The sequence below is a fragment of the Solanum dulcamara genome, chromosome 9 (genome assembly GCF_947179165.1).
Source record: "Solanum dulcamara chromosome 9, daSolDulc1.2, whole genome shotgun sequence".
NCBI classification, from domain to species: domain Eukaryota; kingdom Viridiplantae; phylum Streptophyta; class Magnoliopsida; order Solanales; family Solanaceae; genus Solanum; species Solanum dulcamara.
Window position 1 is genome coordinate 22,538,354 of NC_077245.1, and position 17,984 is coordinate 22,556,337.

The 17,984-nt window shown below is 32.4% G+C and overlaps 2 protein-coding genes across 3 annotated transcripts; one reads left to right on the forward strand and one right to left on the reverse strand.

The window, feature by feature from the left end:
• The first annotated feature begins 1,922 nt into the window (after positions 1–1,922).
• Positions 1,923–3,518, forward strand: LOC129903235 (E3 ubiquitin-protein ligase RZF1-like). 2 transcript variants are annotated; one of them, XM_055978739.1, is made up of 2 exons: positions 1,923–2,940; positions 3,226–3,518. In XM_055978739.1, exons 1-2 carry the CDS (start codon positions 1,968–1,970, stop codon positions 3,258–3,260), a joined length of 1,008 nt encoding a protein of 335 aa, XP_055834714.1. In that variant the 5' UTR covers positions 1,923–1,967; the 3' UTR covers positions 3,261–3,518. The 2 variants fall into 2 exon arrangements, with proteins under 2 accessions (XP_055834714.1, XP_055834715.1); XM_055978740.1 differs by having other exon boundaries at positions 1,923–2,917.
• Positions 3,519–9,451: 5,933 nt separating this feature from the next.
• LOC129903609 (uncharacterized) lies at positions 9,452–9,900 on the reverse strand. The gene is made up of 2 exons (XM_055979155.1): positions 9,642–9,900; positions 9,452–9,600 (listed from the first exon to the last, which is right to left on the reverse strand). Exons 1-2 carry the CDS (start codon positions 9,898–9,900, stop codon positions 9,452–9,454), a joined length of 408 nt encoding a protein of 135 aa, XP_055835130.1.
• Between the last annotated feature and the right edge of the window lie 8,084 nt (positions 9,901–17,984).

The following is a 17,984-nucleotide window of genomic DNA, read 5'->3' on the forward strand; positions in this document are numbered from 1 at the left end:
AAATCACTTTTTTGTCAATAAATATTAAAAGTCAACATCTTTACTCAAAACACGTGTAAAAATATTCATGAACATCAAATCAATTAGGATTCATGGGAAAGTAGCCACGAACAATAATTCCAATAATATGAGAGATAATAATAATAATAATCTAACTGCATAAATATAGCTAACTCAATAGAAGAAGATTAGCTCATTTAGAATTCAAGAATTAGGGTAAAACTCAACTATAACTCAATTATGATGAATTTAATTATTGGGCGCATGGACGAACTCAATCCAATGCTATGAATAGCCTTACATACCTGAAATTCGAAGCTTTACTCCGAATTAAAGAACTCAATGATCACTTTTGACCCCCTAGCCTTTTCTCCTCGCTGGAGCATTTTGTGTACTACCCGAAGTATAAGAATCACCACAATAGTATTTCTACACTACTAAAAATTAAAACTATATTTGACAATGAGTAAAGAAGTGTATAGAGAGAAGAGTTGCTTGAGAAAGCTTGATAATAAAATGAGAAAATAAGGTGGGTATTTATAGGTGTGGAGGAGGGACCTAACAATAAATAAAAATAATTAAAAAAGATGATCTTGAAAATTGAATGGAGGATTATGATCTCATGGATGATGGCAAATGGAGGACTATTGATGTCGTGGGTGATGTCAAATGGATCTAGATTTTTCCATGGTTGGTGAGATGAACTTTCTTTTAACAAAATACCCTTTTCCGGAGCTGCGTTTGAACAAGATAACTTCCTAATTAGGATTTGGTGTCTTCATATGAATTGTAGATCTAGAAGTATGCTTTGATGTTGTTCAAGAATCAACCAATTTGGAGCATCCTACCGTGAGATATGATTTTTCTTCTACAAATACTCCATTTCGTTACAGCATCATATCTTGCAAAAATTAATTTATTTGACCTACATGTCCTCCGAATCTTAAGATATGATCTTCATGAAAGTTGTAGGTAATGACGTTGGGGTTATTCAAAAATTTGAATCACCTAATTTGGACTATTATATGAAAAAATATGCCCAAAATACAAAAGAAATATTATTTTCGTCGAGAATTGAAACACCACATACAACGCTTTAAAGGGTGTTACAGATATTCTTGAAAACCTTAGGATTTTTTAACAAAGAATCTTCTTACAATTTCATAACTTTACGTTTGAATCGCTAAAATTCAATAAGTTGCTCATAATACTGTACCAAAAAGAAGAATGGCATATCTTCTTGCATAAATATCATATTGACAAACGGTTTGTTGCATGCGTTGAAAATTAGACTCAAATATCTAGAATTTGATAGGTTACGGATCAAGTATAGAATTATTCATATTTTAGGAGATATGCTTGCTTAATTTAAAGTTGGCCCTAGCTTGAACTTATACAAAAATTTAATCAATAAAGAAGATTTCAACTTAACTTTGTGCTACAGTTCCTTTTAACCTTAGTTCACATCGAAAATACTTTTCACACTTAAAACTTGACCTTTATACCTAGGTACAATCAAATTATCAAGTTCGGATCTAATTTCATGCGCCAGACAGTTCAAACCATAGTTTGAAAGCACTTTTCTAATTAAATATTTTATTTTTCATAATTTTGTCTTTGTTCTTTTTGATTCATTTTTAAAACCTAGAATTTAGACAAGATCTCAAACAAAAATTCCTTCCTGTGGAAGTAACCGTTGGAATTTGTTTGATAAAAAAATTTATTGGCAAACATAGCCATGCAGGCCTGATGCTTTTCTTCATAAAGAAGCAGCAAAAAACCTAACAAACAAATATAGAATAGCTTCTATGCTCACCAAAAGCCATCCTTTTTCCTCTAATTCCATTCTTGAATGTTTTTCTTTTCTTTTAAAATCATCTTTTACATATAAAACTAACCCCCAAGTTCCTGTTTCTGTTCGTACAATCACAACATTTCCCTAAACTAATTAATTTTTTTAACCAAACATGTCCTCAAGATATCAAAACCCTAATAATGGGAACAGAAACTTTCAGCGTTACTGGTGTTATCAATGCCATCTCATCGTCAGGGTGTCACCGTCGGAGATCGTCTGTCCCCGTTGTTTCGGTCACTTCCTTTGCGAAATCAACGAGGCTAACCCTAGACAAATCTTGGACTTCACTGCATTTGATCCTTCTCCAGAAGCTAGAATTTTTGAAGCTCTAACTCTCATGCTCGATCCTAATTTGTTCAACAACTCTCAAGGCAATGTGGTCCCTATTTTCCGACGTTCGGACGGAACTGAAACTGTCGAACCACCACCCGATTCTCTCAGGACTACAGGTAGACATCAGAGGACTCGAGACTTCTGGTTTAGACCGAGAAGGAGATACTCATTTCTAAACAACGACACGGATGAATGGACACCGGAGAGCGGAATTCTAGCTCGTCCGCGTTCATGGATTATCATCCGACCATCCGGAGAACATTTTCTGGGTGGACCTAACCGCCTACTTGCAGGAGAAAGACAATTAGGTCCACCCGAAGATTATTTTACAGGTCCGGGGCTTGAAAACCTAATAGAAGAGTTGACTCAAAATGATCGGCCGGGTCCTGCACCAACACCCGAGTCGATCATTGGTTCTATTCCGACGGTGGTGATTGCGCCAGCACATTTAAGAGATGATTCGGAATGTCCGGTTTGTAAGGAAAAGTTTAAAGTAGGTGGAGCAGCAAAAGAGTTGCCATGTAAACATATATATCATTCAGATTGCATTGTCCCTTGGTTAAGGCTTCATAATTCTTGCCCGGTTTGCCGGAATCCATTACCGGTTTCTGCCGAAGCTCCGATGGATACTTCCGATGATTGTCTTGAAGAACAAGAAGCAAGCAATAGACAGCGGCGTTGCTTCAGACTTAGACAAATGGCAGCTTCTCTTTGGCCATTTCGTTCGAGGTATCGTCCTGTGCGTAACCATGGTGAGATCTAGTTCATATACATGTAATAATCCAAAAGAAAAGGTTGAGATAAATGAAAGGCAAATATATAGTTAATTAGTACTGTATGCATGGTATTCGAGGATTCCTAATCAAAATCATACTAGTACTCTTAAAGAATTCAAAACGAAGAGGAAAATGAATACTTCAATTTAATTGTCTGATTTTATCTTGACATAAAATTTTTAAAAAATAAGAGTATTTTTGAACTTGTCCTTTTCAGCTTAGTTTATTACTACTATTTTCATTATTACTCTGTGCCTACAGATGAACCATCCGTGGCGTCATGTAATATTCTTTAGCGGATAAAGCTCCGGGGCTAACCTGCACTTGAAATAAATTATTATTTGCTGAAGAAAAAGGGTACTACTGCGGCAGGCGGGGCGAAGGGAAGAAGAAATTAAAAGAAAAAAAATGAAGAAATTAAGAAAAAGAGATCCAAGAATCTGAAAAGATAAACAGATCAAGCATGCACTTTCTTTGTGTTCTTATAAATTGTATGTATAAATTTCATTTTTATGAATCAAGCTTCAAAAGTTGATCCACCTGCAGACTCGTGAACAATTTATAATATATATATATATATATATATATATATATATATATATATATATATATAACGTATTGGGCAAAATCAAACTCATTATTGTTAGACCTTTAATTTGAAACATATTAATTGCTGGAACTTGTTTCATATATCCATATAGTTATTTTGGTAAATTTTGTCATTATTAAACTTCAATCTATTACCCTATATTTGTATTGATGGTTGGAAATCTTACATAAAATTCTCGATCACATAATCTGCAAAGAATTCTCATTACTTTGAGATGTATATCAAAGGCACTCTCCACAAAGATATTTCACACGGTGTAATGCTATCTCTTAAAATTCAACAAGATCTTCTAGTATATATGTAAAACTAGGGAGAGTTGGCTCAATAGCCACTTTCAAAATTTATTTTAACCATTAATCACAAGTCTTGAAAAATTAGCTCAATGCCCACTAATTATGACATCATCATTTTAACTTTCAAAACTTACCAACTCAATTCCTAAAGTCTTCCTTATTACATTTTGATCCCCCCTCATCCAAGTGACATGGAACCTTTTATTTCATTATTTAAAAAAATTGCAAAAAGAAGTCTTCCAAGAACACACCCAAAAGCACTCCTAATTTTGAAGCTGATTTTGATGATTTTGGCGTCCTTTCCCAGCGAGATTTTTTTTTCATAGGTAAAATTATCATCATCTTACCATGTTTACCCTCATTACTTCCATGTTTACATCCCCATTTTCTTTGAAAATTCTTCAAAAAAATGTTCTTGCCTCAATTTTTGAAAACTGAAAATCCTTCAATATCACTCACTCAATTAGTCCCATAACTAGTTAATAGACATATTTTAGTAGTTTAGAAGCAGTATTGATGGTTGTTCTCCATTGCAGGAGCTTGATTTGAACCCATCTTGTTCAATCGCGTTTTGTATGGAATTTGCAGTATCCATCGACCTGTTAAAGACTGATACCTTAATCTAGTGTAGTCTATAATGGCAGTAGCTGAATTTGTTGTAACTGATGGTGATTATGTGGGAATATGGGAGGAGACTCCCAAGAGCTGAAACTGAAAATCTTTTAGTAAGACGACAGTTCCTATTGTGTTGCGTCACAATACTTCATATAACGATATGATTGCAAGCGTAATTGAGGTCGGTGAGTTAGCATGTGAGCCAAATGGCTTGGTGATTAGCTATCAAATGAATGGGAATAGAAAAATACATCCCATATTCATAAAGAATGATAGGCATGTCGGCTTGTACATGTTGGATATTGCTCCTGATGGCTCTAAGCATATATTGAGGATAAATGTCATTGAGAGGCCTCCGATTGGACCAATGAATTCATTGAATGACGACGACGATGATTCAACAAAAAATGAGAGCTTAAGTGATCATCCAAATGAGATATTCGATGATCATTCAAATGAGAGCTTGGGTGAAGATTCAACAAATATGAATGAGCATTCAATGGATATGGCAGATCAGCCAGTGGATGCAGTCGATGTTGAATACCCCAAACTTTTTGAACAAATGCAAGGAGAGCAGGAATTGAGGTCACAACTCAACCATTCCTTCTCCAATGGAACTAATTTCTACATAAATCAAATATTTAGTAGCAAGAATGAGCTGCAACTATTATTAGCCGAAGCTGCGGCAAAAAAATCATTTGATTTTGCTACATTGAAGAGTTGTACAAAATACTTAAAGGTAAAATATGTGTATAGTTGTGTGTGGATGTTGCGGGCGAGAAAGTATGAATGTTCAGACAAATTTTGGATTTATAAATACATTAGCGATCACAGTTGCAGTGTTGAACATGCCATTATTAGCCATAGAAAAGTCTCGAGAAAAGGCATTTCATCGCTTTGTGTGAATTTATATCGTGATGGCAAGGGTCCAAATGTTAAAGAGATTTAGAGGGTTGCTTTAAAAAAAATTTAATTGTAGTCCAAGCTATTGGAATGTTGGAAGAGAGGTGTGATTGCCAAGAAAATGGTCCGAGGGACAGCAGAGCACATATATTTGTGCTTATCGGCTTTTTCTTACATGTTCGACACTCTTAATGTTGGTTCTAGCTATTCTATCATGGTAAATAAAGATGGTCATAGGTTCATGTATTACTTCTTAGCCTTCAGTGCGTGCATTAGGGAATTCACCCACATAAGAAAGGTAATTGCGATCGACGACACTCATTCACATGGTAAATACGAGGGCGTGTTGGTGAGTGTTATTGCACAAGACACCGAGAACCATGTTTATCCAATTGCCTTTTGTGTCGTGGACAAAGAGAATGATGCATCTTGGATGTTCTTCTTTGAGAAGTTGCAGCAAATTGTGGTCGATGAATCAGATTTATGCTTTATCTCTAATAGACACAAGAGCATCGCCAACGGCATTGCAGGGGTTTACAATTATGCTCATCACGGATATTGTATGAGGCACCCCTTGGTGAAAATCTCTGGATAAATCAACATTGTGGAGATTCGCTCTACCTATATTACAATACGTCAAAGGCATATTCTTTCGCGAAGTTTAACTATCATTTTGTAGAATTCAAGAACAAATGCTTCGAGGTTGCCTTCGTTCTTGAGCATGAAATTGATTTTGAGAAGTGGAGTAGGACACATTTTCCAAGCAATAGGTATGATGTGATGACCATAAATATTGTCGAGTCACTCAATGCTATGTTGATAGACGAAAGAGAGTACCCCGTGGCATCCATATTTAATTCGATTGCTAAGAGATTTGGAGAATTATTTAGGGAGAAGCATGCATATGTCCTCAAATCAAAGGTTAATAAAAAGGTGCCTTGTGCCGAAAGGATCGCAAGAGAAAATATGATCAAGGGCGAATCTTTGTAAATGGAGAAGATAACCGAGGACGGCAATCAATTCACCGTGTTCGGCATAGGTTCTACTGCCAATGTGAATCTTCTGAAAAAGGTGTTCTTGTAGGGAATATGACTTGGTCAAGATACCATGTGCTCACACAATGACCGTTTTACGTTCAAAGCATGGAGACGAGTATGGTATGAGCATCTATGAGTACTCTTCAACTTTGTATAAAGTCGAAGTGTACCTCCTTGCATACTCCAAATCTATTAATGTTGTCCCTCTCGAGTCGGAGTGGTGTGTGCCAGAAGAAATACTAGGCGTGACAATTCTTCCATCCCTTGCCAATACCAAGGTTGGAAGGAAGAGAAGAAAACATGTCAAGGGAGTTGGTGAGAATTTCAAGAGCAAGAGAAGAAATAAATATTCAATTTGCAAGAGACCGGACACAAGAGAACCACATGTATGAACAACAACAAAGCTTAGATAGGCTTCACTCAATTTATTTTTGTAAACAAGCTACTAGAGCTATTTTTTTTTATCCATGGATTTTGATCAATTTGATGTCAGTTGTTATTAACTCTACTTATTATGTATTATCGAAATGTCAAATGATGGCATATATTGTGTACTCTGTCTATTAAAGTTTATTATCGATCCTATTTGTTATGTACTAAGGCTGTATTATTAATTGTCCTTAAAATATTTTTCTTTTGCCCTTAAAATATTTCCACATTTTTCATGTAATTTAACTTCTAATAGCATGTTATAAGTTGATTATCATCTTTACTAGATTACATCTAATTAAATAATACTTCTCATGAAGATTTCCTTATAATTATACTATAAATTAATGATTTGATTGATTAAATTAATTTTTTTTACATTCACAATCATAGAACATAAACTCTTATTGACCAAAAAAAATAAATTCAAACAAATTAATAAAAGCATTACTTTAACATACACTCTACCAGACGACTCCTTAAAGAATTGTGGAAAAAAACAAATATTAATCTTTAAAAAATAGTAATTTGTACTTTGTTACCATTAGAGAACTTGGATATTTAAATATTCAATGATGATCAAATTATGTAGACCTATCATATAATCAATATTTTTCTAAGTGCATAGTTTATGTTGGACCAACGAGATCTAGCTACACTCTATCATTAGTAAAGTATATGTGGGTTGATACAATATTTCATATATGATCTATATTGAACCTACTAAAACAATATGCTTATATGTAGACCATATCTATTAGAATTTAAAAAGTAGATAATTAATTAATACTAAATTATATTAATAAACTATATTTATTCAATTAAACAAGTCATGTGATCATGTAAGATTCCACATAAATTGGGGGTGGTGATCAAAGATGTACGAGAAAGAGTTGTGGTTATACATTCAACATCTTCAGAGTAATGTTTGAGAAAGCATAGGTATGTTGTGATGATTTCACTTGTTTATGTACAATCGTGCATCTTTGATCACCACCCTCCCAATTTATATGGAACCTTAAATGATCACATGACTTGTTTAAACTCGTTTAATTGAATAAATTTCATCAATATAATTTAGTATTAATTATCTACTTTTTAAATTCTAACAGATATGGTCTACATATAAGCATCGTGTTCTGGTAGGTTTAATATAGATCATATATGGACTATTGTATCAACCTGCATATACTTTACTAATGATGGAGTGTAGATCTCGTTGGTCTATCATAAACTATGCAATTAGAAAAGTACTGATTATATGACAAATCTATATATTCTGATCATCATTGAATAATTAAATATTCAAGATCTCCAACGGTAACAAAATACAAAGTAATATTTTTTTCAATGGTAACATCTGGTTTTTGGTGTATAAAGGGAAGGCTATCTCTCATTTTTTTTTCTTCATTAGCTCTTCCATCTTATTTTAAACAACTCAAAACGTCTTTTTTTACAATGTCTCAAGCATCTGAAACATCTAATGCAAAAAAAGTTACATTTATCATTGTGGTTGTCCTGCTACGTTGAGGACATCACGCACCGATACGAATTTAGGTAGATATTTTTTAACTGTGAAGTTGGCATATGTTCTTTTTTTAAGTGGCTTGAAAATGATTCATCAATGAGCAGTCCATCAAAGTTGTGTTCAAGATCCAAGGCATCAAATTTTTAAGGCGTTGTCAAATTTCAATTGTTAGAAAGGCTTCGGAACTTTGAAGAAAATAAAGATCTGTTGAGGACTCTACTCAAAGAAGTCGAAGAGCAAAGAAATCACTAGAAAGGATTGCTAAAAGACAGTGAAATAGAAAGGGATCAACTAAAATTAAGGTTGATTTTTGCGAAAGAAAAGGAGAAAGGCCTAAAAATTATATTGTGTTGTGCTTTGTTGTTGGTGTTTGCTTTTTTGAAAATTATAACAGGGAAGGATTGCTAAAAGACAGAGAAATAGAAAGGGATCAACTAAAATAAAGGTTGATTTTGGCGGAAGAAAAAGAGAAAGGCCTAAAAATTATATTGTGTTGTGCTTTGTTGTTGGTGTTTGTTTTTTGGAAAATTATAACAGGGATGTAGTAGTACTGATTAAATAAAGTTTCCAAGTTTAAATTGCTACACTATTATATCTTTTATTCATGGCCGATAATATTATAAATCGATAGTGATAGCAGTATATTAATAAAAATGAAGTCCTTCTATGATGATAAGACAACACAGTCTAAAATATTAAACATGCAATTTAAAGTCAATGATTGACAACAATATAATTCTATAATATAGATAAGTAAAAATCACAAACTATAAAGAAACATGAGACATAGTCATTCATAATCTGAAAATTTTTCGTAATAAGACATGTCAAATTGGTCCACCAAAATCAACCAATTCCTTACAATATTCATCAAAAGCTACCATCCAAAAGCATAACAAAAAATGTCCAACCATAACAAAAATTAACTATCCAACCAATGTCACCTATGAACACCAAAAAATATTCTCAAATTCCAACTATCCAAAACCAATAAATTCATCAAAACTATAAGCAAAAACCAACTAGTTCATCAAAAACTATCATCCAAAAATACCAACCAAAAACTAACCAATCATTCATCTAAATTGTTTGTCTCATCACCATTACCTTCACTGTTAACTTCATCATTGATTTGCCTAATAATGTTCATCACATCCACTGAGTTTTCATCAGTGTCTTCTTCAATATTTTTTTCTACTTCTGCCACATTAATGGTCACACCTGTAAATTTTTTTCCTTTTCTGCCATATCAGCGGCCAAACCTTCTTCGAAAGTCTGTTGGTGTTCATTCTCTTCCAGCTTCTCTTCATTTTTCTCCACCTCTTTTTCTTTATTTTCTTCTTCACATGCTGTCTTCTCTCTTTCATCAACTTTCTGGTGGTCTTTATTCTCTTCCAGCTTCTCCTCTTTATTCTCTTCAATTTTCTCCACCTCTTTTTCTTTATCTTCTTCTTCACATGCTATCTTCTCCTCTTCATCAACTTTCTGCTGGTCTTCATTCTCTTCCAACTTCTCTTCCATCTTCTCCCTCTTTTTCTTATATTTTTCTTCTGCTTCCTTCTCAATTTCTTCTTCTTTTTGTTTCTTCTCTTGTGCCACCTCATCAACTGCTTCTGCATAGTATTTGTCAACTGCTGCAAGGTCTTCATCGACCAATGCATTTTCTTCATCAATTGTTACTGCTGGTGGAATGTCCTGCACTGAATTATTTTAAAAAAATTAGCAAATTAAATAAATGAATTACTTAATAACAATAATGTAAAGAAATTAAGAAAACCTAATTTAGAAGTCTCTAACAGATTTAATTCTTAAAAATTCAGAGAAAAAGGTACGAAGTTCTTATTTTCACTTTAAGAAGGTGCTAAGCATTCAAAGTAGCCATTAACGCGCGATTATCCGACGATTTAAAAAATTATTTCATTAACTTTTGAAAATATTAATTTAAAAGAAAACGAAGACTTTAAAATTATTTTTTAGAAAAACAATTATCAAACTTAAACATTAAAAATAATATACATGTATATAAAAAAAGTACAAGTTTATCAAATGACTAATTAAAGGTAGAAAATCATTTAAAGAGTAAATTAACATAAATTGGTTTATCTTTCGGGGAATCTAATTAAGTTAAAATAAATTAAAATTAATATCTAAGCAAGCATAAATAACATAAGTAAATAAATTATTACAACCTGAATCAATATAAATAAATAATAAATAACACATGAAAATATGGCCCGACACTTAGTTTTTATACAGCTGGACTAAACTGTTTGGCCATCTGCGTTTTGGGTCTTAAGCTCAATTTCACTGTATATCACAATTGTATATACACTGTATATCGGATTATATATATACTGTATATAATATATACAATATTATTTCTGTATATCAAACTGTATACACACTTATATCACCTATTTGTTTCTTGTATCTGTTGTATATCAATGTATATTAGCCTATATATACACTGTATATTAGTGTATACAATATTATTTTCTTACATATCGGACAGTATATATACTACATATCAATGCCTACAACACTATTTTCCACCTCTATTCCGTGTATAAAGCCCAATATCAATATTCAAATCATATATATATATATATTAGCTTTCTTTTTATGTATCAACTTTCCAATAATTTGAGCAAGATGATGAAAGACTCAAAACTCAACAATATGCAAGGATGGAGTTCAAAGATGGAATCGAATCGATAACACACGCACCAAAATAAAATTACATAAGAATCTACTAATTTTAAGCTAAATCAAGGAATATATTATGATATATTAAGGTATCAAATTGATGGGCATCCTAGATGTGACTAACAACATATATTATATGTAGACAAAGAAAAGAAAAGAAGAAATATATTCAAGTAACTAAAGAACACGGATTTAATATATACGCTATACTAGCTCAAATTTTAAAGAAAGAATTAAATCAATTAGGCCATGAGAGTTTTAATTAAATAATAATTTTAAGCATATTTTTGTTATCTCAATCATGTTAAAAGAAGAAATTGAAAACATGAAAATCTATATTGTCAAAGAAAACTATTTGGAAAAATAATGAACAAAACTAAGAGCTTTCATGAAATAATCCTAAAACATGATAGCTAATTAATCCTAACACATGTTAACTATAAGAAATTTCTATCATTAATCTAATTATCCTTAATACATGCTAACTATAAAAAAATAAAACTACGAATCAACTAAATATAAAACATGAAATAATTAAATAAAATAAAGTTAAGTAAAGATTTTACCTCTTTCCGGGAAGCGAGACTGAAGACGACAAGCGAAAGACGACGACACCACCACCCACGAGCTTGATGGAACTCTAATCCACAAAAAGAAAAATTAAAAAGTTAAACTCAAACCTTCGTGGATTCGATGTTATAAGAACACTGTTCTTAGCCTAAATTTTGACTTCAATCTCCTATTATCCTTGAAGAAAAATATAGATTGAAAGATAGAAATTTTCACAACTTTTAGGCTGAGGACAAGAGCCCAAAATTCTAGCCAAGTTAAGAAAATTTCTAACCTTAGGGTGTCTAAAAAACCTCTCACTTCTTCCCCTTTCTTAATAAGAATATGAATCTTTATATAGGCTCCAAAAATCCACCCCAAATCCCTCAAGGATTTTCAATGTGGGAGATTGAGAATTTATTTATTTATTTTTAGAAAAAAACTAAAAATTTCAAAAATGCAAACTATAATTAAACTAACCTAACTAATATTGTATTTAGTTAAAAATAAAATATTTTTGAGATTATTTTTGAATAACTACATAAATAGTAATCAAAGATATAGTTATATAGAAATATGTATATTATACTAAAATTTATAAAAATATAAAAATAGTTAAGAATAACATGAAAATATCTTTGTTTTTATAAAAGCCAATTATTTCAAAAATGTTCGAAATTCAAAGAAACTCGGTAGCTAATTTGCGTTGTGTAGGATCAAAATTGGGTGTCAACAAGGACAGTCATACCTTTCAATTTGTTCTTCAAGTCATCAATGACCGTGTCCTTCAATTCATTCATATATGGCTTAAATATTGTTATATATTACTGTTTTCCTTCCGCTATCGCGGGCTACTTAGGCCGCGTTCGCAAAGGTCAAATCCTTGGTCTTTTAATTAGAGACCAGTGACGTTTTCAGCCATGTTTGCATTTTAGAACCTTGATATCTCCCTCATTTCTCAATCAAATTTAGTGATTTCTAGATCTGTGGTTTCATAAATGTTGAGGCTTCGTGGGTTAGTGATTGAAAAGTGTCGGGGAGGATTCGTGTGAGGTAAATTTGCATTATAACATGTTTCCATGTATGTATTCTTAGCCTGAAATGTTATTTTTATTGCATGTTCGGTTTTGGGCTGATTCGACCCCTGAATTATGTTCATCTCACGAACTATCGGGGTAAGATATGGGTACACAATCTATAAAAAAATATATAAATATTAGAGAACATTCACTAGATTAAAAGAATTGCTAGCTAATAACAAATAAATTTATACCTTCGTACTTCTTCATTAGTACTTAAATGGATCGCCTTCGATTATGTCACCTCTTTTAAATGTGTGTCATCTAAGTAAACAAGGAATAGGCATAGGAGAATCCAAGGACTTTCCAACATACTTTCTAAGATGGAGAAAAGCCTCTTATATCCAAACATGAAATCAATAGAAGAATAAATAAGAACACAATGTTTATGAAGTACTGTACAAATAAATAATAGTCTTTAATAAATCGACTACATGGTTGATAATAATCATTAGAAATGCCCAGGGAAAGCCATACAGTGCATACGATCCATTCTTCTTCTCATTATATAAATCACTTTGCTTCTTCAAATTAACTTTCTTCTTCAAATAGGTCAATGTTAACTGAAAAGACTCTTTGCCCCATGGATAACATTTGAAGAAATCTAAATCATCTACCATCTTGATGTGATTTGAATCCACAATCTTAGATGAATCATGGGCAAGCAGCACCAAGTGAACAAATCAAATTAAAGAGCACTTCAATTTCTGCTTCTTACTGAATCTATTACTCTTGATTAAACTCATCAACTTTTTAGCAGTGATGTTCTTGTTCTTTGTCACCTTGAAATGAAAATTTTGTCTTTTTTAAAGGACTTTGTTCAACTTTGATTGACTTGGGTATGCTGAGCAATTCACCCCCACAACCAACAAAAATGTTTTTAAGCCAAAACATGTAGGCTTATCATTCACACAAAATCACATTTCATGCAAAAAAAAATTATCATTTTTCACACGTGGCAATAACTTATAACGAACCATCTGTCCGTTGAACTTGAAAAATCTAAAATATGCCTCAAGTGTCCAAAGCAAGTACCTTTAAAGATTTTATACAGTTTTTCATCAATTAGAAGTTTTCTAAAGTCACGATAAACCGCCATCCGTGATCTTACAAAAAGCTTTGCTGGAAATGATCCTAGCTCATCATACCAAGTCGATAGATCAAAAAATAAGTGTTCAAAGTGGGTACCAATCATATTATTCTGGTAAAATTAGGAGCACAAAAATTAACAAAGATTATAATATGGAACGAAGGAGATGTTTGTGGATGAATGGACATTACTATGTTTCTCAGACTCTCCAAAAATATTGTTGCAATCGTGTCGGATTCTTTAAAAATCCACAACTTTTGGAGAATTTCAATACTCATCCATCAACATTTTTGAAGAGTCAGAGCAAGATATCAGGACAAAGCTTTCTTTCTTTAGATTGATTGTTGTTTTACAACATTCTAACTGAAATAGCTAACTTAATCTTTTAACATCCCTATCACTGCATGGAGTTTTGGGAGAGCATTAAAGGGGTCCTGGGTTTGATATCAATCAGCATTAAAGGGTACTATCCCTTGGACTATTAAAGGGGTATTATCCCTTGGACCATAGTCAAGTTCTTCCAGTTCATCTTTTTGGAACTGGAGTGAAAAACAAATATGCAACTCTGATATTGAACTTTTCTTTTCTGGCTAGATGCTAGTGGTCATTGAGAAGAGTGTTGCGGTTAATCATGCTCTAGTATCAAAGATCTTCCTCACAAGCCAACAAGCTTGCTTGATTCCTGTTCTAAACTTGAAAGTCAATGAGCTTCAGACCCCTTGCACTTCTAAGTTTATACATCATCTCTCATGCCACTAGAGTCTTTCTTGAATCCTATCAACAAAAGGTCCTTGTTAACTGTATAACCTTTGCATAATAATAAATATACATTCCGTAATAAGGTCCACAAACTTTGCAGGAAGTCCAAGCTCCAGGAGCATCATATTCAGGAAGACCCATTCTACTTTAACAAGGCGTCATCTTCAGTTCTTGTATACACATTTTTCTGGGACTCGCATCTTTTTTCAAGATATTCTTGGGGTTCTAGGTAAATTTAGCTTTAATGTAATAGCTCGCCAACTATACTAAGCCGACTAGATAAGATTTGGATGACGAGCTCGATCAAGACACACATACTGATTGATATCAAACCCAGGACCCCTTTAATTGGGAGATCTTTCTTTGTGTTCATGCCTAATCATGTTGATGTGAAATGGCCAATATCAAATGCCCTTAGTGTAGTTAAATTTCTTGTCTTTCCTTTAATATGAATCTGCCTATGTGAAATATCCAATATATTGGCCATTTAATAGTAGTAGTATTGTTTGGTTCAAAATTGTACCCAAGTTTTAGACTATATTTGAAGATTTTGTTCCCATGTTTGCCTACCATATTTATTTTGTGAACTAAAACACCTTCTGTAACTGTTGTCAAGAGACGGTTTTTGATTATATTATCTATTTTATGTTTTGATTCTTACATATTTTTTTGAACTTGCAGTTCGGGTACATTGTTCTGACTATCTCATGAACCACGAGGAGGCTCAGAGAAAGAATATTTGTGGAGAAGCTCTTTGTTTTTTTTATTGAGTCATGTAGACAAAGATGAAAAGTTTGATTTTACTGTTTGTTGCCGCTTTAGTGCCTCTTTATCAAGTCATGTTGACAAGAATGAAAACTAAAGTTGTGTTGTAGTTTGTGCCACTGCTCTCCCTTTCACTTGAAACAAGAGTTCCGTGTCAAGCATAAAGATTTGTATCCATAAAGATGTTCAAAATATCATATTATTAAGAATACAATAACTTTTTGTCCTAATAGTTTGTGTGTATCCATAAAGATGTTCTAAAAGAATTTAAAAGAAATTCTGTCATGTTAGAATTGCCTAAATTTAGCAGGTCAAATTAAATAGGTCATGATCCAATCCAATTTTTAGTTCATTTGAACCCAAAGTAACTTTGAACGAATCATGACCCAATCCAATTTATATTTCAGTCCATTTTAATATCTTCCATTCCAACTCAACCACCCATTTGTCACCCTATATGGAAGCAAGAGAATTTGGATTGATCTCTTTTTCTGTCTCCAGAAATCAAAGGATAAGACTATAAATGATCAAGCCAAAAATTAATTTGCAACGTTCTGTGGTCAACTCAGTAATTGTGGTTCAATGGATCACATTCATTATTCACAAAATGTCCTAATTTATATGACATAATTTGAATATCGAAAGTTATATTTCTTTATTTTGATTGTAAATTTGAACATACAATCTTTAAGTTTTTTGAAAAATATTTTATATATTTAGAAACTACATAAACAGTACAATAAGTCACAAGAATTAAAATTTTAAAATATTTAAAGGGAATATAAATAAATTATGGTAAAAAAAATTCTTATTTCAATATTGAAATTCAAACTTTGTCATATAAATTGAGAGGAAAAAAGTATATAGTTATTACAAATGACAAATACAGCTACTAGAATTAGAAGTAGTTAATGGGTCAAAGAAACGGTCAAAAAGACAATACCACCCATTGACTTACTGAATTTCCAAGTTCATCCCAACCTTATTATAATCACACTTAATTTTCAAGTATCATATTCATATTAATTATTTACTCTGAAGTTAATTCATATAATTACTAGCACACACAAAACAAACAACACACTTACGTTACTTGGCTTACTTAATTATAAAGATCAACCTCTCAAACACTATGTCTGTAGGCCTAATCATGATATCTCCCTCATTGCTACAACATAATTACATATTAGTATCTAAGTCCGTATACAAAGTAAATCATAATCTACCTCAATGCCAAGTTGCTGCCCTAGCACTCATGCATCTTCGTTTTCATCCACAGAACGAATTCTTGACGGAAAATCTGTAGGAAGAAATGGGGTTAGCTTCCATGAGAAGCAGGTGTGTTCACGGTTTAGATAAAGTTCGATCTAAATCGAAAAATCAAATCAAATCGATCAAATAAATTAATTTTTTATTTAATTTGGTTTGGTTTGGCTTTATATTTTTAAAAATTGATAATAGGTTGTTTGGTTTTGGTTTTGTTCAAAAAAATCGAAGAAATAACCCAACTAAATCGACAAATTATATACATATTTTTTTTATAATTACATATACATAATGTTTTTTTTATGAACACTTTTTATGCAAAAAGTAAATCTGTCAATTAGGTCGGTCCACCTGGTGGCCGGCCCATTAACACCGGCCTGCTAAGGGACCGATACCGTAAGGCCGGACTGTAGCCGTTCCACGTTCTTAATGAACTGAGCTGGTATGGTTATGTTTTGGAGAACACTGGTAAGACTGAACCTAATGCGGCCCACCGATCGATCGACCCGAAAAGAAAAAAATTATTTAATTCGATATGACCGTCGGGCTACTTTTCAGAAAGTGGTCGTTGGCCCAACGGACACTTTCTGAAAAGTAGCCCAAAATATTGTTTTTTTTAAAAGAAAACTATTAACCAATATTTTTTTCTATAAATACCAACAACATTTACTTTTTTTTTCCACCAACAATCATCTAATTCTCTCTCAAATTCTCAATTCTCTCTTAAAGTGATAGCAATCTTTTATTATTTTTTGCAATTAACAACATCAAGTGGAAGTTTTCAACTTTCAAGTGTTCAACATTTCATCAATTTTACGATTCTTTGTTTGATTCCAGCAATTTGGTATAACCGTTCCTTCTTTTGCTTTTATTTAGTAAATTAATTCCAGTATATTTAAATACTTAATTTTTGTGTTTATAATTTTTTATTATTTTAATTTGCATAATGGATAAATTTAAAAAAATAGGTCAAAGTGTTAAAAAATTGTATCCCAGAGGTAGTACTGGTAATAAGAAAAAAAGTGGTTACGGTAGAAGTAGTATAAGTAGAAATTATTCTCGTATGTCTGCAGCACCACATAGTGAATTTGGAGAAATAGTTATAGGTGCACATAATATGAATGAATATGAATATCAAGAAACTTACGGTATAGAAGAACAAATGAAGTTGAAATAGAAATAGAACAAAATAATAATGATAATGATGATGACGATGATACATCAACTAAAGCAGTTGTTGATATAAATAACGCTCAATCTAGAACTGGTAATATTCCCCCACGACCTGTAAAAGAAAGAAAAAAATTAGTTTAGTATGACATTATATTGAACGCATAGCCGGAACAACTAAAGTTCAATGTCAAGTTTACCAAATAGTTTTCGAGCATAAG

Coding starts and splice junctions, on each gene's coding strand:
- LOC129903235 (XM_055978739.1), top strand. CDS start 1,968: ATGTCCTCAAGATATCAAAACCCTAATAATGGGAACAGAAACTTTCAG. Junction 2,941..3,225: donor TCGTCCTGTGCGTAACCATG/GTGAGATCTAGT, acceptor CTGTGCCTACAG/ATGAACCATCCGTGGCGTCA.
- LOC129903609 (XM_055979155.1), bottom strand. CDS start 9,900: ATGGAAGAGAAGTTGGAAGAGAATGAAGACCAGCAGAAAGTTGATGAA. Junction 9,601..9,641: donor CCAACAGACTTTCGAAGAAG/GTTTGGCCGCTG, acceptor AAAAATTTACAG/GTGTGACCATTAATGTGGCA.